This window comes from Macadamia integrifolia, chromosome 5, assembly GCF_013358625.1.
Source record: "Macadamia integrifolia cultivar HAES 741 chromosome 5, SCU_Mint_v3, whole genome shotgun sequence".
Classification (NCBI taxonomy): domain Eukaryota; kingdom Viridiplantae; phylum Streptophyta; class Magnoliopsida; order Proteales; family Proteaceae; genus Macadamia; species Macadamia integrifolia.
The window spans coordinates 5,148,035-5,173,072 of NC_056561.1; the positions used below are offsets into that span (position 1 = coordinate 5,148,035).

The 25,038-nt window shown below is 36.4% G+C and overlaps 3 protein-coding genes across 5 annotated transcripts in view; 1 reads left to right on the forward strand and 2 right to left on the reverse strand.

The window, feature by feature from the left end:
- Window positions 1–4,845: 4,845 nt before the first annotated feature.
- LOC122079052 (probable WRKY transcription factor 70) lies at window positions 4,846–6,682 on the forward strand. The gene is made up of 3 exons (XM_042645278.1): window positions 4,846–5,285; window positions 5,491–5,595; window positions 5,712–6,682. Exons 1-3 carry the CDS (start codon window positions 4,945–4,947, stop codon window positions 6,277–6,279), a joined length of 1,014 nt encoding a protein of 337 aa, XP_042501212.1. The 5' UTR covers window positions 4,846–4,944; the 3' UTR covers window positions 6,280–6,682.
- A 10,683-nt stretch (window positions 6,683–17,365) lies between these two features.
- LOC122079921 (WRKY transcription factor 55-like) lies at window positions 17,366–20,218 on the reverse strand. Its single transcript, XM_042646711.1, has 3 exons — window positions 19,771–20,218; window positions 19,439–19,570; window positions 17,366–18,109 (listed from the first exon to the last, which is right to left on the reverse strand). The coding sequence occupies exons 1-3, from the start codon at window positions 20,214–20,216 to the stop codon at window positions 17,608–17,610; spliced, it is 1,080 nt and encodes a 359-aa protein (XP_042502645.1). The 5' UTR covers window positions 20,217–20,218; the 3' UTR covers window positions 17,366–17,607.
- A 2,436-nt stretch (window positions 20,219–22,654) lies between these two features.
- The window catches only part of LOC122079809 (DEAD-box ATP-dependent RNA helicase 20-like), a 13,479-nt gene continuing 11,095 nt past the window's right edge, over window positions 22,655–25,038 (reverse strand). Inside the window, exons 9-15 of one of the 3 annotated variants that reach the window (XR_006140533.1) lie at window positions 24,689–24,784; window positions 24,412–24,543; window positions 24,242–24,316; window positions 23,796–23,885; window positions 23,599–23,673; window positions 23,100–23,371; window positions 22,655–22,882 (exon numbers count right to left, since the gene is read on the reverse strand). Coding sequence is in view for 1 of the 3 variants with exons in the window: in XM_042646538.1 (XP_042502472.1) it covers window positions 23,195–23,371; window positions 23,599–23,673; window positions 23,796–23,885; window positions 24,242–24,316; window positions 24,412–24,543; window positions 24,689–24,784 (645 nt within the window). In the remaining 2 variants the exon portion in view is untranslated. Of the gene's footprint in view, window positions 23,372–23,598; window positions 23,674–23,795; window positions 23,886–24,241; window positions 24,317–24,411; window positions 24,544–24,688; window positions 24,785–25,038 lie in introns of all 3 variants that reach the window. The other 2 variants (XR_006140534.1, XM_042646538.1) reach the window with 2 other exon arrangements.

Below are 25,038 nucleotides of genomic sequence, written 5' to 3' on the forward strand. Positions count from 1 at the left end.
AATTCTGAAGGAAAAACATTTTTTCTCGATTTGGTACCCCTAGAGCTATCATTAGTGACAGGGGAAAGCACTTTTGTAATAAACCTTTTGAGACTTTAGTGAAGAAGTATGGGATTACCCACAAGTTGGCTACCCCATACCACCCCCAAACCAGTGGGCAAGTAGAAGTGTCCAATAGACAGATCAAGCAAATTCTAGAGAAGACAGCTAACCCAAATCGAAAGGATTGATCTAACCGTCTATTGGATGCTTTGTGGGTGTATAGGACTGCTTACAAAACCATACTTGGTCAATCCCCATACCGTTTGGTATACGGGAAAGCTTACCACCTTCCTGTTGAGTTAGAACATCGTGCATTTTGGGCGATTAAGAAATTTAATTTTGATTTGTCTACCGCAGGAGCTCATAGAGATCTCCAACTATCTGAGTTGGAGGAATTACAAAATGATGCCTATGATAGTGCAAAAATTTTTAAGGAAAAGACTAAAGCTTTTCATGATAGGCACCTTATTAAGAAATATTTTATGCATGATGATAAGTTTCGTTGTATAATTCTAGATTGCATATCTTTCTAGAAAAACTTCGTTATCGATGGAAAGGTCTTTATCTTGTGTAAACAGTATTCCCCCATGGTGCCATAGAGGTTATGAATCCATCCACTCGAAAAATTTTTAAAGTTAATGGGCACTGTTTGAAGCCATTCCTTGAGTTGCCTTCAATGTATGATGCAGATATCATGATTCTCCATGAGCCTCTTTATGATGATATTTGATCCCATTTGATAATTTTCTCTCCTTTGTCCTTCTTGTTCTATTGTCTTATCATTTTTTTTCTTTTTCTGCATTGAGAACATTGCACAATTTAAGTATGGGGGAGGGTTTGACTGTTTAGAACTTGAGGTTACTTTTAAGAGTTTTTCGATGCTTTATACACACCCTACAAGAAAAAAAAGGGGAAATTGAGATCTAGGACTCATCTTGGTACTATAATCCCTATTGGGAGGATGGTAATGAATATATGTCTTGAAATGGGACCTCACTTAAATGATTTAGAGATACTTGTCTTAAGGTGTATGACCATTTGTTAGTTAGTGTCCTTGTTCTTAGGTTAGGAGTTGAGATCATATTCTTGGCATGGTATAAAAATATATCATATGGATATGCAAAGAAAGTGAAAATTGGTTAAAAAGTAGAAAGTAAGTATAGAATTTCTAGGAGTTAGACAGAATACTGCGTCTCATGAAACGGGGTGTTTTGATCGAACCTCTTAGGAAGGAACACTTCCGAAAAGAACTTAGCATCACTGTCTTTGTTGGCATTTGCATAAAGCGAAGCTACTTAGTAACTTGGGTTTCTGGTGTTTGCTCCACCATGTTATTCAACCCAAATGTAGTGGAGTAGAATAAGTTTTCTACTAAAAAAAGAAAAAAAGATACCATTATGCCTTGTTGTTTATGATTGGTTAACGCTCTAAAATCCTAGTTCATGGTCCCTACCTTACAATGTGATTTACCTTAGGATTGATCGTGCTTTAGAAGATACAATGGTCGTCTCTATTTGAGATGTGTGATTGTTCCCAAATTTAGATGGAGTATTAAATTTCAAGTGTGGGGGTTCCTCGGTTGATGTGCTCTAATTGAAAGAGGGTGTGTGTTTTGTAGTTATTGGAAACTTTAAATGATAATTTTTCAAGTTAATTTGAATTTTAGGTGTATATTCACTACAAATACCCACGAGACATAACTCGTCCACTAGGGTAACTTAGGGGTTTAAAGGTTTGTTGCACGTGCTAAATGCAACCGTGATTCTTACGAAAGTGAGTTAGGGTTTTTTTTTTCTTTCGTTTTTTTATTTATTTATCTTGCTCGAGGAAGAGGATAAGTCAAGTATGGGAGAATTTGATGAGCACAATAATGTGTGAAATCTTGGGGATATAAGTGTACATTTTGCCCCACTTTAGATAGTGCTACTTTTATTTATTTATTTTCAGTTTCCAAGTTTACAAGAGAAAGTGCTTAAAGTGAATCAAGAACCAGTCCAAAGGTAGAACCCACTCATTGGTACCACATCCTCTCTCCTATAAAATCTTGAAGATTATTCTCTCTCCTTACCACCTCACAAGATCTTGAAGATGCTATGCAGAGATTCCTTTCTGATTTAATTAAGATTGCAAGATATTGGTTAATATTGCAATGAAGGAATAGAATTTGTTAATTTTGGAAACAGATTCTCTCTTTCTTCACACAATATCTCAGAGAATGAGGATTTTTACCAAGATTTAATTTAATTTAATTTTTTTTCTTTTCTTAAAGAAGACTTGTAGAAGGAAGGAGGCAAGACAAAAGCCCTATAAAAGCCCCTTCCTCCCCCATCCTATTTATTATTATTCCCCTTAGTTTATTTTCTAGTTTATGCTTAGTTTTCTTCTCTCTCCCCTCTCTCACTCTCTTAGTTTTAGTTCTTCTTTATTTTTGTTTTAATCACTTTTGTAAGTTCTTTTTATTCAATTAATGCAAATACTTTTGTTTTTTATTCAGTCTTTTATGTTTATGATTTATACAATTGAGTTGTAATTTTTAAAGTTATAGTTCTAGGCTTAGATCTAGGTGACAAGATCACGAGCTGTGGAACAATTTTTTTTTTCAAATTCAGTTTTTTTTATTTTTTTAAGATTTGTTTTCTCTAGTACTAGAAATTTTAGATTTGATTTATTCCAGATTTGGTTTTTAGTACTGGTAGTATCTCAAATCACCCAAGTTTTCAAATTCAAGCATTGATTCAACTAAGTAGGCTTCTTCAGTAATCTTCTCTCCCTCCTCTCATTCCCTCTTCTGACTATCATTTATTTCTTAATTTAGGATTTTAATTTTAGTCGTTACATTATTGCTATCCCTTTCCCCCAAGGTTCATGGCTAGTGTATGTGTTGGCTTTGCCCCTCTTAGCCATAAAACCATCAATTTATTACTTTTATTTTAATTATCCCCCTTTCCTTAAAGCCAAGTAGAGTAACCCTTATAAGAGTGACTCTCTGGTCAAGTAGGGAATCTCATATTATGATGCATCTTTCGGGCTAAGTAAAGAAACCTACTTGTGAGAGCTCTAGATTTATCCCATTTTTTTTACTTTATTTTTATTTTAACATTTTTTTTCCTTCATTGTTTTTTTTTTAATTGCGTGGCTTGCATCTTTAAATTCTTAGATGATGAATGGTTAGGACGTTATTTAAGATACATATGTTTAGGACAGTAATTAAAATGAGATCACAACTATTAATCAGTTCACTTTCCCATTATTAAAAGAAAAAAAAAATAAAGTGGTTGCTCTCTCTGTGTTCGACCCGTAGTTACACTGATCCGTACTCTTGCGGTTACATTTAAAATCTCAAACAAGACCCGTACACATTTACTTGGGGATGAAGTTGATGAACATTGGCTATGTTTGGGGCCTCAACTTGGTGGGGTTAACAAGATCTAGAATCCCATCCATGGAAGGCAATGGCAGTTAAGGACAAATATATCAAAGAAATAGCAAAAAACACAAAAAGGGAGCCGATGGAGATGTAAAACAAACCTTTTGAAAAAGGGGTAAAAATAAAAGGAAGAAAGAGATGGAGAAAAATTGAAGAATCCTCTTTACCTAGGATGATTAATTACTATTTATTGTACGAAGCCAGACAAAACTCAATGCTATGTTTAGATGTTAGGAAAAAAATAAAAGCATAATAAGACAAAAATTATAATGATACAATATTTGATTTATGTGTCTATCTCTTTCATAAGGAAAATGTATTCGGAGAGAAGAAAGGGGATTATATTTTACGACAAAGTCATACAACTCTACTAGATCAATTGATCAAGGGAATTTTTTTATTTGCTCTCACTTTTATCCTTCTATCAAGTTTTTTGTTTTTTTCTTCTCTCCTTTTCTCAACAAATTATAACTATGGTCTTGAAAATCCACATTTTTTTGTCGATCAGTTAGTTCTAAAAAATTATAAGGCAATCGAACAAGTTTAATGATCAAAACACTGATTCCAAGAGTTTATGGTTTGATAAAATGAACGAACATAGTGGAGGATACCCAATGGTGCTTCCCTCTTAAAGGTTGCGACTATAGTAATCGCATTTAACTCTCTTTGACTCAAGAAGTAACGTAAATTCTGACAGGGTATCAAGAAGTGGCGGTGGTGGCAGAGGTGGTGGCGGTGGATGCAGATGTGGCAAGAGAAGTATTGAAAGTAGGGTTATGAAAAGTTTAAAATTATGGGAAAATAAAATTACCTCAAACATATAGTAAATACCCTAGATCTAATTTAGCCTTAGAAATTTCCACTAGTGTCTGTAACATAATTTGCTTTGTTGGGCCCTTTCTATGATCTTTTTTTTTTTTTGGTACAACCTTTCTATGATTTCAGGTGCTGTAAAAAAGGGAAGACCAAGAAATTCACATTTTCGTTTGAAACAAGGAATCTTCTATGTTCTCTCCTCAAATGTCCGGGTGGAGACATTCAGAGAGAGAGAGAGAGAGAGAGACATAAGGGGGGGTACTATCGCCAATTCATCTCCAAATTGTCCTGTTTTATGCGACAAGTGCATGCATCAACCTTGTGGAAAACTATATTAAAACCCAGCCAAAATTATAATTTTCGAGAAAAATAGAATTGTGGACCCCATCTTAAGCGTGGAGGAAGGGCAGAAACGATGGTGACGTATGGAATTAACATCATAATATGACGTCATCAATTGATTATGAATGGATGGATTTTCGTGTCCAGCTTCCTTTGAACTTTTGCATCTCTCTCTCTCTCTCTCTCTCTCTCTTCCCACTTAATAAAAGGCCTCACTTTGTTCTTTTCTCTTCACCTCAGTTGTTCACTCCAATTCCAAGCCAAAGCCCAAAACCCATCAGCCAAATTAAGAGAGGGAATAGAGTAAGGGAGAGGAAATGGAATCTCCAGGACCGGAAAAATTTTCAGGTGGTCGGAAAAAGGTTGTCGACAAACTCCTTCAAGGTCGTGACTTTGCAGCTCAGCTTCAACTTATCCTCCGTGACTCCACCGGAGATCATGTGTCGGTTACTGCAAAGGAGCTGGTTCCAAGAATCTTGAAATCCTTCACTGAGGCTATTGCGGCACTGAGTTCGGGTGAGTCCGGTGAAGTTTCTGGAGATCCGGCAACTGCGGAAGCTGGTTTGCCTTGTTATGATGGCCAGAGAAATGAAGATTCCGGTGAGAAGAGGAAAAAGTCGGCATCCATTGATCAACGCAGAGGAGGATACAAGAGAAGGTGAGATTGATGTGAATTCAAATAAAAATCTTTTCTTTACTTAGATTAGGGATAAATCCTAGTCAAATTGAGTGAAACAGAGAGAGTTTGGGTCATCTCTGTTTTAATTTGAAAGGAGATTTGGGGTTTTAGTTAAGTTAATTTGAATTCTTAATGTGGGTTATTGATGTTGTAATTAAAGACTAATAAATTTCTTGATTTGCAGAAAAATGATAGAGACATCAATCCATACCACTTCCACACCAATTGAAGATGGATATTCCTGGAGAAAATATGGCCAGAAAGAGATCCTCAATGCCAAATTTCCAAGGTGAGAGAGAGAGAGAGAGATTTCCACATTGTCTTGGAATTTTGGTTGATTTGATCTTGAAGAAGAAGAAGAAGAAGAAGAAGAAGAAGCTAATCAAGTTTGTTTTTCATGAACAGGAGCTACTTCAGGTGTACACACAAGCATGATCAAGGTTGTCAAGCAACAAAACAAGTTCAGAAAACTGAAGATGAGATACCCATGTACCGAACCACTTACATAGGTCAACACACATGTAGAGATGTGCTCAAAGCTCCTCAATTTGTCATGGATGATATACCCAAAGAAGCTTTCCTATTCACCTTTGAATCAACAAACACCACAACAACAACCAAAGAAGACCTTAATTCTGGCTTTCCATCAGTACCTCTCTCCTCCATCAAAGCTGAATTCAAGGAGGAACCAGGCCTCACTACTGATGATCATCCAATGGCCCATGACAATCAATCTTCATCTGATAATTATTTCCTGTTGCCTGATCTAAAGCCATTGGATTCATCTGGACCCACATCAGTTTTGCCTTCTACCCCTGGGTCTGATTATGGGGATGTTTCTGGTGTGTATTCTTGTACCACTAGCTCTCACAGTAGCTTTGACATGGGTATGGACTCTATTGATCATATGGCGTCTGTTAATTTTGACGATTTTATCAACTTTGATCATGAAGAGACTTTTTTTAGTGTTTAGCCCTTTTTTAGGGTCTAGATGTTTTAATTGGCTTATGTTAACGTTCAGTGACTTAGGAAATCAAACCGATGAGTGCCCCTTTTTAGAGAGAGATTTCCTTGTAAAATATATAGCAATCCTTCAACTTTGTATTGTCTGATTTCAATTTCAATGGAAATGACTTGGAATTAGCTTCATCAAGAGCAATGAAAGACAAATGATGTGCAAAGAGGATGTTCATCATTGAAATTAGGGTTCCCTATAGAACCCAATGTGGGGAATGTTTCTTGTATTCCATCACTTGCTTTTGTGGACTGATTTCCAAGGGCCCATAAGAGATTGTAGGGCTTGATGGTTTGAGGTGTGATGATGAGCTGCTGTAATTTTATTCTCAATTGATAATGAATTTTATGTAATCTCTATCTATCTCGTATTGTGTGATTGTTTGTTTACAATTTCTTTTCACATCAATCATGTGAGGAAATGATAAAACACTGAAACTTTTTTCCCCCTTATCGTTTCGTTTTTCTTATCTTGTGTGGGGCTTGATAATGGCCGGCTGACTAGCTATCCTTATTCTTTTTTTCTACCCCATCGAAGGGGTTATGGTACATGATTGCGATCCACCGTCTTTTATTTGGGTCTTTAACGCACTTTGAAAAGTCTTGAATAAGTTTAAAAAAGGGGATAAACCCTCATGTGTTGAGTGAATCAGATCAGGTTGGTGTGAGAGCTCACACTTATAACTCTCACTGTGTCCAAGGAGCCAATGTAGAAAGGAGAGGTTAGTGTCTAACGTCCAAAAGGCTTTGGTAGTGGCTATCAAAGGGGTGAGGGTGTGGACTGTGGAATGAGGTAAGAGTAACGAAACTTTATTGACAATGAAAGGAAGGGAATTAAAGGCCAAATTCAAAGCAAAATCCGGGGAATGAAGGCCCCATTTCGATTTGTTTCTTAACAAAGTGGATTGTCAATTGGAGAGAGAGAGAGAGAGAGAGAGAGAGAGAGAGAGAACATGCATTCACAGTAGCACAGACAAGGATTCAAAACTTGGAATATGGGTCTGGGTTTGGATCGATTTGGATTCAGATCGGCTAAGATTGGTCAGATTCTACCCTAATCCTATTTTTGGGTTGTGGATCGGCCGTTCTGGCTCATCTGGAATTGGGATCAGTCCCAACCGATAATAGAGGATATTGCAGAGGCAAGGATTCAAAACTTGGTATCTGGGTTTGGATAGATTTGGATCCAGATCAGCTGGAATCAGTCAGATTCTACCATAATCCTATTTTTTGGGATGCGGATTGACCATTCGGGCTCAACTGGAATTGAATTGGGTTCAGCCATTCTGAATCCCATTTCCAAAAGCAGTGTGCACTTGTGACATGTTGAATCTTAAAGCCTAATTCAATTATAATCTATAAGGGATTTTACCTTTCTTATTTTTTTTATTTTTCTAAAAGAAAAAGATGGAGAGCAAAACCGATGGTGATTTGATGTTATGATTAAGATTGAATGTTAATATTAACTCTTATTTTTTATAGTTGAAGGTGCAAAATACTCTTTCTTCGGTCTAATCAAGTCAAATTTGTGAATAAAGATATTCTCTCTTCACTATAGGTTCAGAGATATTCTCTTCTTTAAATTCACATGGGAAAAGCTTTCAAGCCACCAAGTTTGAAAAGTAAATTTTGTTTTCTATTACCATAGGAATGGGTAAAGAAGGTGTGAAGTCATCTTGGTATCAAAACTTGGTACCTAGGTTAATTTGGATCGAGATCGGTTGGAATCAATCAGATTATAACCATAATCCTATTCTTGGGACGCAGATCAACCGGAATTAAATTGGGTTCAGCCACTCTGGTTCCAATTTCCTAAAGCGGTGTGCACTGGTGACACGTTGAATCTTAAAGCCTAATTCAATTATAATTTATAAGGGATTTTACTTCCTTTTTTTTTTTTTTTTTTTTCTTTTACTAAAAAGAAAAAGGTGAAGAACAAATATTGGATTTGGTTTAACCACACTGATGGTGGTTTGACATTATGATTAAGAGTGAGTGTCATTATTAACCCTTATTTTTTATTGTTGAAGGTCTAAAATATGCTTTCTCCGGTCCAACCAAGTCAAATTCGTAAATGAAGATATTCTCTCTTCACTATGGGTTCAGAGATATTCTCTTCTCTAAATTCACATGGGAAAAGCTTTCAAGCCACTAAGTTTGAAAAGTAAATTTTATTTTCAATTACCATAGGAATGGTAAAGAAGGTGTGAAGTCATCTTGGCATCAAAACTTGGTGTCTGGGTTAATTTGGATCCATTTGGATTGAGATCAGTTGGAATCGATCAGATTATAACCATAATCCTATTCTTGGGATGCAGATCAACCGGAATTAAATTGGGTTCAGCCACTCTAGTTCCAATTTCCTAAAGCGATGTGCACTGGTGACACATTGAATCTTAAAGCCTAATTCAATTATAATTTATAAGGGATTTTAATTTCTTTTTTTTTTTTTTTTCTTCTTCTTTTACTATAAAGAAAAAGGTGAAGAGTAAATATTGAATTTGGTTTAACCACACCGATGGTGATTTGACGTTATGATTAAGAGTGTCATTATTAACCCTTATCTTTAATTGTTGAAGGTCTAAAATATGCTTTCTCCGGTCCAATCAAGTCAAATTCGTAAATGAAGATATTCTCTCCTCACTATGGGTTCAGAGATATTCTCTTCTCTAAATTCATATGAAAAAAGCTTTCAAGCCACCAAGTTTGAAAAGTAAATTATGTTTTCGATTATCATAGGAATGGGTAAAGAAGGTGTGAATTCATCTTGGTGTTGGAAGAGTTTCATGAAAGCTTTTAGTTTTACTTGGAAATTTCATAGTTTGGTGAGTGAGAAATAAAAACAAAATTTCAGTTTGGGATAACTATTGAATTCTTCTTCATCTTTTCCTCAATATTTATTTATTTAATGAAATATTATGTATAAGAATTTGGAACATTAGATGCACGAGCAATTCATGTAAGAAAAAGGAAAGTAGTTTGGGGGAAAGGAAGAGACAAGTTTGTTGGAGAAGAAAAAGGAGGAGTTTTGAAGCTCACTGGGTGACGAAGAAATGTAAATTTTTGAATAAGGTTTTGTCTCACATTTGAACCATTCTTAAAGCCGTTTTGTATTATTTCTCATGTTCTTGATCAAACCAACAACATTCCCTTAGATTTACACTAGAGTCCAAGTGCCTAGCTGCCATTTACTGATTTAAAAACCCATCCCCTACAGTTACGATAAGGAACATTAAGTGTAAAAGATTTGAAATATAAAGTGCATGACGTATTCATCTATGGTAGGGTTGATTACATTCATTGGAATGTCCAACAACCCATCATTATCATTCACGTAAGTTTTAGGAGACAATTTTCCTTCACCAATGGCAAAAGAATTCCTCTTTTATAGATAAAAGTGGGTGTCATGAGACAAGTATTGAAAATAATGTAAAATATCGACTTCGAACAATAGAAGTATAATAATAACCCTAAATGAATGTTTTATTATATTGGATTCTAATAAAAACTTATTATCTATTAGGGAGGAAAATCAGTCTCGCAAATAGGTAAAGGAGATCGAATGAAACCTTTATCATCATATCTATCTCCTCAAATAAAATAAAAAAAAAAAAAAAAAAAAAAAAAAAAGAAGATCTAATAAAGCGAAGGTGTTTTCTAGTGCATTGGAAGTGGACAACTGGTGGAGGACGTTTCCGCATTGCAACTAAGTATAAAGAAGTAGAGAATTATAGAATTAGAAAATTGGAAATCTTATCCATCTTATCCGACCCAGTTATAAATAAGGGAGAATTCAGACTCCATTTCAGAGTTCCCATTTACAAAGTAACCAAACCCATTTTGACTGAAATTTGACATGAGCAGCCTTACCATAGTTTTGAGTTATCAATATTGGATCAAAGAATTGATCGCACTAGATCGATATCGGCATAAACTGATTCTGATATTTGGCTAATCTCATATTAGTAAAATGGTATGAACTATAGGTAAAATATTTGGGCAAACAAATCCATCATGCAAAGGCTTGAAACCGAATTGTTTTCTCATCAATTTCAATTTTTCCCAATGATGAATTCATTGCAGATGAGTCTCTATTTCAAACGTATGTAGGTTGAAATTTGCAAGCTTCATAAATCTCATAAATCAGATAGATAGCCGTTGCTTCTAGGGAGCGAGTACTACACGAACTCATAAGTCAAATATAGAACTACTAAAAACTAATTCTTAAGAGAAATAGGAGCAAAACTATCCTATCCAAGTTGATCTCTGCCTTTAGTTTTCCAAGGTGACCGATCCCCTATTCAATACAGTGCACTTAAACCATGGACCTTATCCCTTACCTGTCCATAATATTTAGACACCACTTGATCTATCAAGTGTCAAAATATTAACATCACCTAAGAAGACCTTCCTACGTAAATTAATGGATGATGGAGAGAGAAAGAGAGAGGAAATTAAGAATCTAATATTTTTTAAAATATTTTTAAACATGTCAACAATTATTTTTATGTTTGACTCAGTCTACATTATAGATGATCCATATGACTTAATGGCATACTTAATCATTGTCAGAAAAGTTTTAAGTTTGAGCCTAGCCTAGTCTAATTTTCTTTTAATTAATGTGGAAGAAAATAATTAAGGATTCCCTCAAGGATGCAATCAAGAACAAAACCAGCATAGAAACTACCACATGATATAAAAAATAAATATAAATAATTATTAAGTGATAAGTAAGGAAAGAATATCTCTTCACATCCCGTGTATATAGGCTATGTCCATGGGTCAAAGGTTTTTTTCTTTCTTAATAAATCCAAATATTACAAATTGTACAAAAGGGTTTTCCTTAATAAAAATAGAAAATTAATTTCATTAATAAAAATAATTAAATAGCATTATTATTATTGAAATATTTAAATTAAAAACTTAAAATTATTAGGTGGAGAACCAATTGGTAGTATGAGGTCATATAAGACCCACTGAGGGAATAGATAGAAACCAATGAAGGGGTTAGCAGGGATCCAAAAAGGCCACAATTCTTGAAAAATCATTAAACTACTACATATTAATATTGTCACTTAGATGCTGTGAAGGGGACTTGATTGACTATCATAAGAGGAAACGCTGGATCGATCAATTGATATATGAAGTCATCTAAGATCACAGAGTTAGCAAATTTAAAATTATTTCCAATAATTATAAATAACAAAAAAAATTGTATATCTTAGTGGACCCCATTACATTTGTATATTTCTAAGAACCTTGCCTAAGCTAGGTGGCATTTTGATGTTGACCTCTTATCTGTTATCTTTAACAAAGTATGAAAGCATCAAAAGATTACCTAAAGGAATCTTTGATGAGTGGGAAAACATGTTCTTATCTTAAGATGGGAACACATGGGAAAACGGCCTTAGAGAGTAAGATTGATGGTTGATTGACGACACAGAAAATAAAAGGACACAAGTACATCATCATGAAGGAGATGAACTGATGAAGGAAATATCCAAATGATTTCCTGGAAATTACTTTTGATCTGATTTGGAAGAAGGCAAGGAAATTTCTATTTTAAGGAAAAGTGTTGGAAAAGATTTGATCACCCTTGATTTTTAAACCATCTCTTTTTTGAAATATTTTTGTGGGTTGGAAGGACACTTTTGATCTGCCATTATTGATTCTCTTTTTCTCTTTATCTTTTTTTTTTTTTACTTTTTTTTCCCTTCGTTTATCACCTCCGGTCTCATGTTGAATATGGATGACGTTTCCTTATCTTTAAAAGAAGAATCTTAGTAATTGAATATTTGAAATAAGTGGTGGCAAATGATCTCCACTTAAAGAAACATGAAACTCGTGAGGAACATAAGATTTTTCAATTTTAATATCTTTCGTAACATTGGAGTATGTTTTTTTACTTAAATAATTTTGATTATATGATGAGAAAGATTTCCTCTAATAATGGTTTTTCTACTTTTGCAAAAAAGAAGTTTGAATGGTAGTGTGGCTCTTGCTACTCTTGAAAGGCGAAAATTATGTCGCTGTCGAAAATTTTGCGAGTGCTCTTGTTGGTCCACACAAGGGCCACATTGTCCAGAATGCAATTTCTTTCACATGACTTATTTTACTATTTTCTCTCTTCTACTATGAATCATGGGTCCCATGTGGATGTTACCCTTTTTCAGGACACCCATTGATGAGGGATGTAGATTCCTTCCGATACTGTTGCAATATGAGGAATTCTCTACCTATGTTTTTTAACATCTATGTGGGTTACCGGCCAAGGATGAGTCCCAGTGGCAAGATTGTTCCATTATGACCTAATGATCATGGTTTTGAATGGAGAAATGACTTCACTGCAAAATAGGGTAAAATTGAATAATAATTGTCTTCCCCAAACCTAAAAGTGACGGGAGCCTCGCAAGCTGGATATGCCCATATAGACTATCGACATGTGTATCGAAGTTCCTTATTGTAAAAAAACATAGCCCCTAAAATCTTCAAAAAAGGGTTTATGAAGATCTAATGAAATCGTGGAAGTCTCAACCAGGAAGCTAGCCACCTTCCTCCGACCTACTTGATTAATATGAAAATATTTGATATTCCTCAAATGGGTATGTGAATGGGTATTGGAGTAGTACTAAAGATGGTCCAGTGGCCTGCTTGAATATTTCACCTTTAACAAAGGGATATTTACCAAAAAAAAACAAAAAACAAACACATGGATACCATCATACCAACTTTCTTACACCCATAAAGGTAAATGTTGGAAAAATATTAACATTGCAGGGGTAGTGCCACCTAAACACGCAACAAATAAGGGGTTGCCGGCCGTCATCATCCTCTTCTATCCTGCCACTATTTTCTCTTTCACATTTTAACAAACATATAGAAAACAATGGGTGCCAACCATATTGTCTGGTTCACATGGTTTGAGAATGGGTTCATACACACACACCATGTGGATTTTTAAATCTCAAGTGGATTTACTATAAGGATCTTGATCATTACTACTCCCCCTCCCTATAAGGTGAGCTTGTGAATGGGGTTTGAGGTTAAGATGCTACGTGAGCATGACTATTTCTTTCTTACGTACACACGCAGACAAGTAATAGCATCAGCTAGCTCCCTTTACTTTGAAAGGCGATTAGGGAAAGGAAAGTGAAGAAAAATATTTATATTTTTTGTACAATATTTTTGATTTTTTGGAGAAGTAGTGTCAGCATTTTCCTTGCAAGTGTGTACAATATTTTTGACTTTATAGAGAAGTAGTGTCAGCATTTCCCTTGCAAGCTAACACCAAAAATGATATTTTGTGAAATATATTTCATTTCTTATGAAAATATTTATATTTTTCATACAACCAATCACAGAGATCTTGTTGAATTTTTTTTTTTTCTTTTTTTTCTTTTTTTTCTTTTTGTTTGGTGTGCTAACGGTGGATATCCAAGCTTTTAGCCTGACTAGTAATGTGGGTCCATACTGACCCAGAGAATAACTTCCTTACCCTTTGTGGATAATTGGAAACGTATAACCATCTTGTCCTAAGGGTGTTAATTTGGAGCTGAACCAATTAACCAGGTTGGTCTCAACCGGTTAAATTTTCAAACCGGCTGAATTCATTATTAATTGATTGGTTTCGCCCTGAGCCATTAAGTGCCCATCTTATAATGGCCATTGAGTCCACGTTCAGATTTTTGTCAAAATTTGTCATAAATTGAGTTTTGGCCCGATACCTGGGCTGAAAAATCGCTATTTGGGTTTAATTTAACTTTTTGAACCACTTAAGAAACAAAATCAACAGGACTGATTACAAATTGGACCAGGTTTACATATATAGGTCCGATTTGTTAGTTGGTGAGTTCTGGTCCTGGCCTCATGAACTGATTAGGAACTGAACTGTGGATATGGAGGTGCTGTCGGTCCAAAAAAAACCTGCAACAAATAAGTTTGTGAAGAAGCATTAGCAACAAGCGATCAAAGGCCGGTGTCTTATGTTTATGGAGGATAAAAACCCTAGTTGAGGATAGTGGCACAGATGTACTCTACAGCAATTGACCAGGGAAGAAAAAGAACACGTGTCATCATGAAATCATATATGCATCTTGGATGGCAATTCAAGAAATTTGTTGGAGAAAGTATGGGTGCAAGTGGGCTGGGCCTTGGTTGGGGAATTGAAAAATAGGAACCAAATTGAGCCCAAACATGGCCTGGCTCGGCTCATTTTGTTTCAAAGTTGAGCCCAACTTGCACCCACTGGAATGGTGGTAACAATTTAACAATGTTAGTGAAATGAACTGACCTCCTCTCTATCTATGGAAGAAGAAGAAGAAACACAACCAAAGATTATCTCTAAGAGACATGCAAAAATCATGTTTTTTTCCCCCCCAAGAAGACATGCCTTCTAATAATAATTATACTTTAAAAAAAAAATGAATCATCAATTTTAAAATCATTTAAAATTTCAAGTTTAAATAATGCACTTCCATGTTTAAAACTTTAGATGTCCAATCCAAGTTCTTTCATATAAAAGTGAGCAGTCTAATCATAAACCAAACCACCAAGTGAAGAGGAGTGGCAATGAACCTATTAAGTTGATTTGATCAACCTGCATGGAGGAGCAATATAGTTATATGTGAAGAAAATAACCCCAATGAACATTCTCATTTCAGCATATATGTGACAGCACTTGAAACTAAGTTCAACCATACAAGCCTTGCCTTATATTTTTCATATGAACAATCAATATGAATTTTCCTCAGAATCAACATTATATTCTTGACTACAACCTTTAGCAACGAGCCTTGCCCTATATTTTTCAGTATTAGGTGAATGAAATACCAATTTCCAAGTATTATTAAGTATAAAAGCATCGTACTATTTCACCAAAGCAGTTCAGCACTACAATTCCGTCGGTGTTTCCTTAAGGTAGACGGATTCCTAGATTTTAAAGAGAAATACCTCTTCATCCACTGCGTAATACTCTTTGATTGTGCTTGAAATGAATTTTCGGACCTTCGACAATAGGAGGCGGGAGTTAGTAAAAGTGATGACACTCTCTTCCCATAATGCAATTATAGAGTCAAATAACCATGGGTGAATAGAAAATCTCTTTACCTATGGTGAAGAAAATACTAAACCCTCGATTAGAAATGATGGTAAGGCACCGTTTGATAACGTTTCGTTTCTGTTGTTTCTGTTCCTAGAAACAACAGAAAACGGCCTAAAAAGTTTTTGCTAAAGTCATTTCATTTCTCTTGTTTTTAGAAACATAAATCAAAATTTATATCAATTTCTGTTCCTAGTAACGCAATTGACGAAACAAGTATGACTTGTTTCATAGTTTTTAGAAACGACTTTGGTTCACCATAATTGTTAAAAAACCCTATAAAAATCCCTCAAACCCAAAATGTCGGTTGAAGGAAAAAGCCATGGAAGACAGTAGCAGCTGAAACGTGAATCCTCATCCACCACCGAGGGCCATCTTCCTCCTTCCCCTTTCACTCTGAGCCTCATCCTCCTCTCTTCTATACCCTCCACCATCGAAACAGCAGAATCTCCAAAGAAGATAGTATGCTTCTAACTTCTTTTCCCCTCCCCCCTTTGATTGTGTGATTCTCTTCATTCCTCCTCTGACTGAAGAGTCAAGTGATGCCGGATGAGTACAACGAGTGGACATTTTGTGTGTACGATGCAGATGTGGCGACGATTTACGGACTGTAGGTGTTTGGGCTTCTGCTGATAAGTCAGGGGTACCTTCAGCCCTAAACACCAAATGCCTCTGCTTCGGAAGGGTGCTCAAGGGCAGCAAGACTGTTCACCAACAGTTCGTGAACCTGTCTAGCCCTGAGATACCTATTTGCAGCCTCCAAAAACCCCTCCTCAATCCTCCCTGGTCGGCAAAGGTAAACCCTTAAGCCTTCATCGTAATAATATCTCTCTCTGGCTTTCTCTGAGAAATCCGATTCTCCACCAGCGATGGAATACGAAGAGGAAAATGAATACCACCCAAAATCGCAGTCGTCGTCCGACAACCGAAACCATCAGCAATCGTCACCTCCGCCGCTGTCATCTTCCCCGTCTCCATCTTCTCAACTAGTAACGGTGGCAACGGTGGGGCCACCATCTCATCTGTCTCTAACCCTAGCCCTCCCCATACAACAGCCCTGGGTACCCAACACCGGAGGCAGCCGGGGGGACTGTTGGAGCGAAGGTGCTACATCGACGCTAATTGACGTCTGGGGTGAACGCTACCTTGAAACAGAAACGACAGAAATAATCACTGGTTATCAAACACTCTTGTTTTCCATTTCTATTTTCACAAAATGCAATTTCGGTTTCTGTCGTTTCTTGAAACAGAAATGGCAAAAACGTTATCAAATGGGCTCTAATTTTTTCGTTTCAGTTGGACAGTTTTGACTCACTTAATCATGTGGTGAGTTAGTGTAACATAAACTTGCTTGTGATGTGAGAGAGAACATTTTTCTTTTAGTTAAAAAATCAATCATCTCATCAATACCTTCCATGTTTTCAAGTATCATTATCGTATCAGTTGAGACCGATACTAATACCTGATCCATTCGGATCGATTGCCCGTATCATTTCAGGAGTAAAACAGTAAAAAAAGAAAAAAAGCAAAGATAAAATTGATTGATACACTTCGAGCCTCACTGTTATTGATCCATACCAATAACTAAATCCTTGGTAGCTTCCTTACTGATAGACATAGAGTTGTTGATTGAAACTGATAATAAGAGACCTAGAATGAGGCAAAACCAATTTCGTAAAAGTTCCAAGCTCAAAGTACAACATTATGGCAATATCTTATCATTGCATAAAGTTAGATTTTTTTTCACCAAAAAATAAAAAGCATACATTTAGATCTTTCAAAAAAAAAAAAAAAAAAAAAATACAAACCTAATTTTATCAAAATTTCCCAGCACTTCAAGTGCTCCAACTACTTGACCTCAGAAAAAAATAAATGTAAAAATAAGAAGAAATTAGGGCTAAACCCATGTATAGTTGCTATTAGACTGAATAAATTCTACCTGCCCTCTCTCTGTCTCTCTCTCTGTCTCTCTCTCTCCAGATGAACTATATCATCTTATTCAATTGCTTCTCTTGAATGGAATCTGTTACCACCATTAATGGATGGCTTGATTGATAATAAGCATGTCTTCCACCTATATGTGATTTGGCTGCACCGAAGAATGAATCATTTCCTATATGCCTACATGAACTTTTAAGTATTTCTTCATCTTTCCTGCTATATCTTCTTTCCTACTTTAATTTACTTTTCTCACATGGGACCAAAGAAGAGATCCATCTCACTGCTACTGCTCCCAGAATTAAACATGACATCGGCCAAATCCGCCACTGGCCACTCAACTTCTCTACCGTCACGCGCCGGCTGTGATGGCTCTGAGGGTCCCGGAGCTTGAGTAGTAGTAGCTGCAGTAGTGCTGAGGCTTACACTTCCGGCCACATTAAAGCTTCCGGGCATTCGCAGACCCAGCTCGGTTGGGGTATCGGATTCCAACTCCATCGAATGCCGTCTTCTCGTAGGAGGGGAAGTGGGAAGTGGGTGTTGTGTTGCTTCCACTTCCAGTGGAGGCTCTGGTCCGGTGGTGGTAGCCACCGGCGGTTGTGGTGGTGGCATAGATGATGTGGGGGAGGACATGAGACAGGTGTGGTGGCCGCAGTAGGTGACTTCAAAGGTGTTTGGATCATCATCAAGTCGTTGGACTTGCTTCCTGGCATTGCAACCGTAGAAACTCTTGTGGGTGCATCTGTAGTAGCTCCTGTAGAGTATGGTAGATGGGGTCAACGAAAGTCAACAACAGAAGAATTCATCTTATTAAAACAAAAAAAAAAAAAAAAACTCCATTTTATGAAGTATCTGCCTCCCTACTTGAAAAACACTATAAATTGGAATAAAGTTTTAGAATTTCCTCAAAGATGAGTTTAATTGATTTTTTACTATTTTACTGATTGAAGAAAGAAATCAAACACAAATAGCTAATGATTCAAAAAAATGTTATAGAAAATCAATCTGAATTAGGATGAGGCTTGGGCCGAGATTTTGACCTAGTTTCTATTATTTCAACCATGAGGATCATGGAATCTGGATCAAGTTCATCTACGAGAACAATCTCGTATGTTTTTTATTCGTAAATTTAAAAATAAAGAGAGAAAAATTCTAAATCTACAAACTAAAGACATATGAAACAGAACCATGAGGAGTGCTTGAAGTCTGGTGAACCTGGTGACTGTTGGGTTGTGATAGACCTGCCGGTTGGGTTGCAAGTTTGATCAAGTCAAAACTGGTTAGAGAGACGGGACCAAGTCATGCCCACCAAGAGCGATCATAGACTTTTGGCAACAACTGAAGTAGGACTCTTGACCACGTAAACACCCCGACAAGTGTCTTGTGTGCCCCCAAACAACCTCCATGCGAAAATGGAAAGTCCCTGGGTCAGCACCCAAAATAGGCTATTTGTATACGAAAGGAAGTGGGACAGTGCCCCCAGATTTGGGGACCTTTCTTTAGAGAAGGTTTGGTGGCAACCTATGTAAGTAGCCTGTCTTTTTTTTAATCCTCTTTCAGGGTTAGATGGACTTAGATTTTGTAAACAAATAGGTCATAAGACAACTTGTTTGCCTTCCAGATTAATGTCAATACCTTGAAGGAACAAGGATCAAGGTTTAAGGTTCAAGGTTCTTGATTTAAATTCTATCAGAATCAATCAGATTCAACAACAACCTCAGAAACCATGAGAAGGGTATATTATTATTGAAAGGAGAAAGAATGTTGTCCGTCTATTATTTCTTATAATCGAATATAATCAATTTTGAAAAGATCTAACTACCCTCACTCATTGAGTATTTTTATGTCCAACTGTATTTAGACATTGAGGACGCAGACAGACAACAGTCTCTTGCTTATTATTGAATTTGAATTTGAAATTTATCACACAATATTCTCTTGCTTATTATTGAATTTGACTTTGAAAGTTATCACGTTTCAAATCCTACCTACCTACCCAAGAGTCTTAAATTGTTACTTTAATTTTTTTTTTTTTTTTTTTTACCACGATTGCACTGCCAATTGAGGAGGTAGAAAAAGTTACCTTGGGAACCTTGACCCAAGGATCTCTTTCTGGCCATACTTTCTCCAAGTAAACCCATCGTCCGGTGGAATCTCTGTATTCCCTATACGAGGAGCTGCTGCCCTAATCGTATGCCTCTCCTCACCATCTTTCCTGAAACATCATCAAAAAAATCCAATTACTTCCATTTTTATTGGTCCCATTAGTTACTTAAAAAACTATATTATAGGACCCAACCCACATCAACCATCATTAATGAACCCACTTCAGAGTTCTGCTTTACCATGGTTCCAGGTGTACCATTAACCCATCAAATGGGTCCCACCTTCTGAATGAGTTCATAGGTACCCTACCTCTTTCGTGACCGTTGTTGGGTCACAGGGCTCTTGCCTGCATCAGACCCTTCTCCTCCCTGCAACTCTCCTCCACCTCTGGCCCTTACAGAAGAAGAAGAACCACCCTCTGCTTCCCTAGTGGTCAACAACCTCACATCAAATGGATTCTTATCTGAAAAGAGCTGACCCTGAAAAGGGTCTAAGGCCAACATGGCCACAGCCATGGCCTGTGTATGGCTAGTCGTCAGCCATTCCTGAACTCCTCCTGCTTCTAGCTCCGGTGGAGGTGGTGGTTGTGGTGGTCCTTGAGCTTTCAATAGATCAGAAGCTCTACTGAAAGCCCTTACAATATCATCACAAGAACTGGCAAGTAGACTGGGATTGTTTGTCAAGCTTGGGAGTTTTGATTCAAGATCTCTAGTTAAGTTACAACCACGGAAGATCAAAGACAAAATCTCCTCCATGGGTTTGGGGGAGTTTGGGTAGCTAAGAAGTTAATCTAGTCTTGGAACTATAAATGGGAAAAGGGGAATTTTGGTCTTATATCAATGTTTAGTAGTTCTCGGATTGTTGTCCAAGGAAACAACAGCATTGATTCAAAGTATTTGTGTTCTTTCGACACGGCGAGAAGAAGGATCATTTGGAAGAGCGAGAGAGAGAGAGAGAGAGAGGATGACTTGGTCATGGTCAACTGGTCACCTGGTCACACTTTCAAGCACTTACCAGGGTATTTCACTTCCTCTTACTATTACTTTTTAGGCGGGTTTTGATTTTCTAGTCTATGGGAAAACCTTGGATCCACCTTTGAAACTTGAAAAGAGGATTTGAAGTAGTTGAAGATTTCTTTAGAAGGTTTTGATTTTTGAATATATGGGATGGAGACATTTTCTTCTTCATCAAATATTAACTAATCAATGACGTTGTATTAATGAAGACTAAATTTTGGCTTCTTGTAACGTTCATGTTTACCCTTGTCTTCGTTTATTAATACGTTTTCACGTGTAGGTTTTGATTCACATTAAGGGGTTCTTAGATTTACCAAAAAAGAAAACTTAAAAAGGGTCGAATCATTGACCCGTGTCTTGACTCAAGACCAATATATACATGTAATTCTGTTCATACAGACTAGTGATCAGAACTTTTTGGATCCCTGGGCCTACCCATTATTCTTTCATTCATTTATTTTTCCTTTTTATTTTTTATTTTTTATTTATTTTTTTATTATAGATAGAATCTTCCATTAATATTCAAACTATATTCAAACTAGGTTTAAGTAATGGGTTTCTCTTCTTTTTTTTTGGATAATAAAGTAATGGGGTTCTATCAAAAAAATAATAATAATAAAGTAATGGGTTCACATTCTAAACTTGTTCACACTCGCTAGTTCTCATAAGGATGTAAGTACAACAAAGTCACAGCAGATGCACCAACATTTGTTAACATGGCTGCTGTTAGAATAAATACTTCATTTGAGTAATCAAATTGGCCAAGAGTTAATGTATCCAAATAGCAATATGAATATGATAATATCCAACATTGTCTTTGTAGCGAGGCTTATCAACATAATTGATCCTTTCGCGATCCCTTTCAACAATAGAGAATACTGCTTTGGTCAAACTGATTGTTGGATGCGATGATTGAGGTATACGTATCAGAGGTTAATATCCATACCTAGTCGATCCTAGATTGAGTATCACTCTTGGATCAAAGGTAAAATTAAGAAAAGCACTAATCGATACAAACTGATCCATATTAGTAATGATGGAGACCGATACAATTTCTAATATGCTAGATGGATGGAAAAAATCATATTGGATAATGTTGAGGTTGTGTCCATCTCGTCTTATGTAGATCAATATATATATATATATATATATATTTTTTGAGTAGTTTATAAAATTATTATTGGCCCTACGTTCATATTGAATCGATTGGGTCCATGACATATAAGCGATAAAATTGTAGTAACGTCAGAATTATGATTTATTATTTCCTACATATGAGCTTAATGAGAAAATACGAGGAAATCACGAGTTGGAGGGGTGTAGAGAGTTTTTCTAATTTAGTGAAAAAAAAAAACTCAATGAATATAAGGATTCATGTTAAACCATGTTAAATTTATGACGAGTGTGATTCTTTGTTTGATTTCTTTGTCGTGGTTGCATACTCTTTTCCAAAAATAAAAAAATAAAAAAATCACATGTCCAATTTTCAATCCCATTTCTACCATAAAAAGGCTGCCATTTTAGAATTTTTACACTTGGTATTTTCAATGGTGGAACTGAAATTGCGTGGCTTGACACAGTTGGGTCATCGACAATTTCTGAAACCTTTTAGTATCCAGACGTACGTACAGCAAGTTTCAACTCTAAATTCTCAATTCCGGCCAAGAATTAGAATTGGCATCGTCATACATATGATTGAGTTCAATTTAGAGGCCAATTCTTAGAATAACGTCAGAATTAAGAATTTGTTGGTATCTCAATTCATCACGGAACAGGCATAGTTCCCTCCAGAGTACCACATGGATGGACGGTGATGGATTCCAGGACCTTCCCATCAAAACCCCGAATTTTTTTTTTTTTTGTCAAATTTGACAAATTCAGATTGGTATCAGTTTAGATCAATCCCAAGTTGTTTTAGAACCTTGGTTAGGTATTAGAAAGAATGTTTTGGGGGTCATAAAACAGGAAAAAAAAAAAAAAAAAAAAAAAAGATACTCCATGATAGTGATCATAACACCTCAGGCCAAAGCCCCCATATTGCAAGCAGTGCTTTCGCAGGACCAACACGCAAGGATGGGACAAGGACTTCCTTCTGCTAAGCTACCAACCCCATTGGCGGTATAAGAAAGAATGAGAATGCCCCCTTGTAAACATGTAGTTTATTAATGAGTGAGACGTTTCTACCAAACTAAAGTTTCTATTACTAGGATCCAACCACAACGTGCACTGACTATAAGCCACTAATACAAACACCTAGATAACATCAAAAGTTTAATCCTTGATACATGCTAAAAAAAAAAATTGGTCAAAAATTCTAGAAGAAAACATAAACGTAAATGGACTTGCATTACATTTTCTTTCTAATCAAAATATTTTGCTAGTTCCCCAAGCCAAAAGCCATACACCTGTGAAAACACAATTTCTTCTCACCAACCAGACAGTTTATAATACACGGCAAGAAACATGCAGGGTACACACGAAACAGGTCAGAGCTATGATAGAAAGATAGCTTTCATGAGGCTCATTGCATCCATGACTAAAAAGTTGGCCACAGAAAGGATAAATTCCAAAACCATTTAGAAATAACAGAAACACCTAAAAGATGGGAGGGGAGGGACGAACCTTAAACATTGTTAATGATGGTTGGCGGCCTGGAGCCTCGGGCATGAAGTACATGAGACATACTTGAAGCACGACGAGGTAGACGGAATTTTATCTCAGTCGTCCCAAGCATCATCAGCAGCACCCTCCTTCTTCATGCTCGTTGGGGTTAGCATATACCTGTACTTGTCCTCAATGTTTATTGATGCTGGACCCAGCACAGAGAGCTTCGATAGTGAATCCCTTGCTTCTCTTTGTGCAGCAGCAGCTTCTCTCTCTTTCCTTCTTGCAACCTAAAATAATATCAGTGAGTATAAATGTAATTTTATTCTTTTACGATGAGAGCTGCAGAACAAATAGAAAAGTAAAAAAAAGGAATGAAAAAGTAGATAAAAAAGTGCACTACTGCAGGAAAGAAAATGGTTCAGGGGAAGCAAAAAGAGATGGCCGAGTGCAGAAGAAAGATAAGTACAGTAGGAAAAAAAATAGAAGAAGAAAGCATTGTAGAGAAAGGACACACCTTCCCTGTTGCAAATGCCACAGCATTTCCAGATTCCACATCTGCAATTGCTTTCCTTATATGTGCCACAAGGAACTACAAGATTTGAACACCACAAAACTAGCATTAGAAGGATGTCAATAACTCAATATTCCCAAGTGCATGAATAGCAGGAATCCCAGAACAGAAAAACAAAAGCAAAAAGACAGAGAATACACCATGTCACGATCAGTATAAAACGATGTAGCTTGTCCTGTAGATCCAGCACGACCCGTCCTTCCAATTCGATGAACATAATCCTCCATTGCCTATCAAGAAACCACATTGCATGTTTGAGGAAATATTCCAGAAGCAAAATATAGAACGCAATACAGTGAAGACAATGCTTAGATGGTTGTCAAGAGAGGGAGAAATACTAAATTTAAATATTTCTACACAATAAAAAACTGACACAGCAGACGGATGCTGTCTCAACTACAAGGAAAGGATGACAAGAGTTAGGAAAAAGATCTTTCTACTATGCAGATGAAAACAGGTTCCAGGAAGGATAATCCAAGATTGAGAAGAACTTTTAATGTTTCTCTAGTAACCTGCAGAGTCCTACCAGTCAGAATTTAGATTCATATCAGAAACATCAAAAGCTTTTTGCTTGTAGTAAACATACCTTTGGAAGATCTAGATTGATAACATGAGCAACTCCTGTTACATCCAAACCACGAGATGCAACATCAGTAGCAACCTGCACAGAGCTCCCAACATAAGCTACAATAAGGATGCAATTAGTCACTCAATCAAGACTTCTTGACCAAATCTCTGTTGCACATGTGAACATACCAAAATATTGGTAGCACCAGATCTAAAATCACGAAGAGCTGCCTCCCTTTCACTCTGGCTACGGCCACCATGAAGAGCAACAGCATGCAAACCTTGTGCTACCAAAGCTTCTGTGACTTCATCACACCTAGTCTGAAATGGTAAATACAATTATAATATTGGACTTATATCATTAAATAATACACAACAACAACAACAACAACTCAGCCTTATCCCAACTTAATAGGGTCAGCTTATATTATTAAATAATGCAAAGTGGAATACTTAGCTGCAATACCTTTCTCTCAACAAAAACAATGGTCAGGGGTTGTGAATGGCCAGATCTTTCTGTCTGAGAAGCCTCATCTACAAGCAAAGCTAGAAGCCGATCAATCTGCACAAAATAACAAACTTTTATAGCTCATTCTATTAAAGCAAGTTAACCATCTCCATGATCAACAAGGAAGTCTTCTAGATACTTCTAAAGCATAAATAGATTTAATTTAATTTTAAAAAATTGGGTAGAATAAACTGGTTGTTTGACAAGACGCAGACAATCAACTAGGAGTGCCCTGTAAACACAAAACAATTAGACAAAGTAGGAGAGAACTAAAAAAAAAAAATTTTTGGGTCAATCAATAAATGCAT

What these genes read in the sequence shown, in the direction of transcription:
- LOC122079052 (XM_042645278.1), top strand. Translation starts at nt 4,945, where the DNA reads ATGGAATCTCCAGGACCGGAAAAATTTTCAGGTGGTCGGAAAAAGGTT. An exon ending in AGAGGAGGATACAAGAGAAG is followed by an intron (nt 5,286 to 5,490) that starts GTGAGATTGATG and finishes CTTGATTTGCAG; the next exon opens with AAAAATGATAGAGACATCAA. An exon ending in CTCAATGCCAAATTTCCAAG is followed by an intron (nt 5,596 to 5,711) that starts GTGAGAGAGAGA and finishes TTTCATGAACAG; the next exon opens with GAGCTACTTCAGGTGTACAC.
- LOC122079921 (XM_042646711.1), bottom strand. Translation starts at nt 20,216, where the DNA reads ATGGAGGAGATTTTGTCTTTGATCTTCCGTGGTTGTAACTTAACTAGA. An exon ending in CAACAACGGTCACGAAAGAG is followed by an intron (nt 19,571 to 19,770) that starts GTAGGGTACCTA and finishes ATGATGTTTCAG; the next exon opens with GAAAGATGGTGAGGAGAGGC. An exon ending in CTTGGGTCAAGGTTCCCAAG is followed by an intron (nt 18,110 to 19,438) that starts GTAACTTTTTCT and finishes CATACTCTACAG; the next exon opens with GAGCTACTACAGATGCACCC.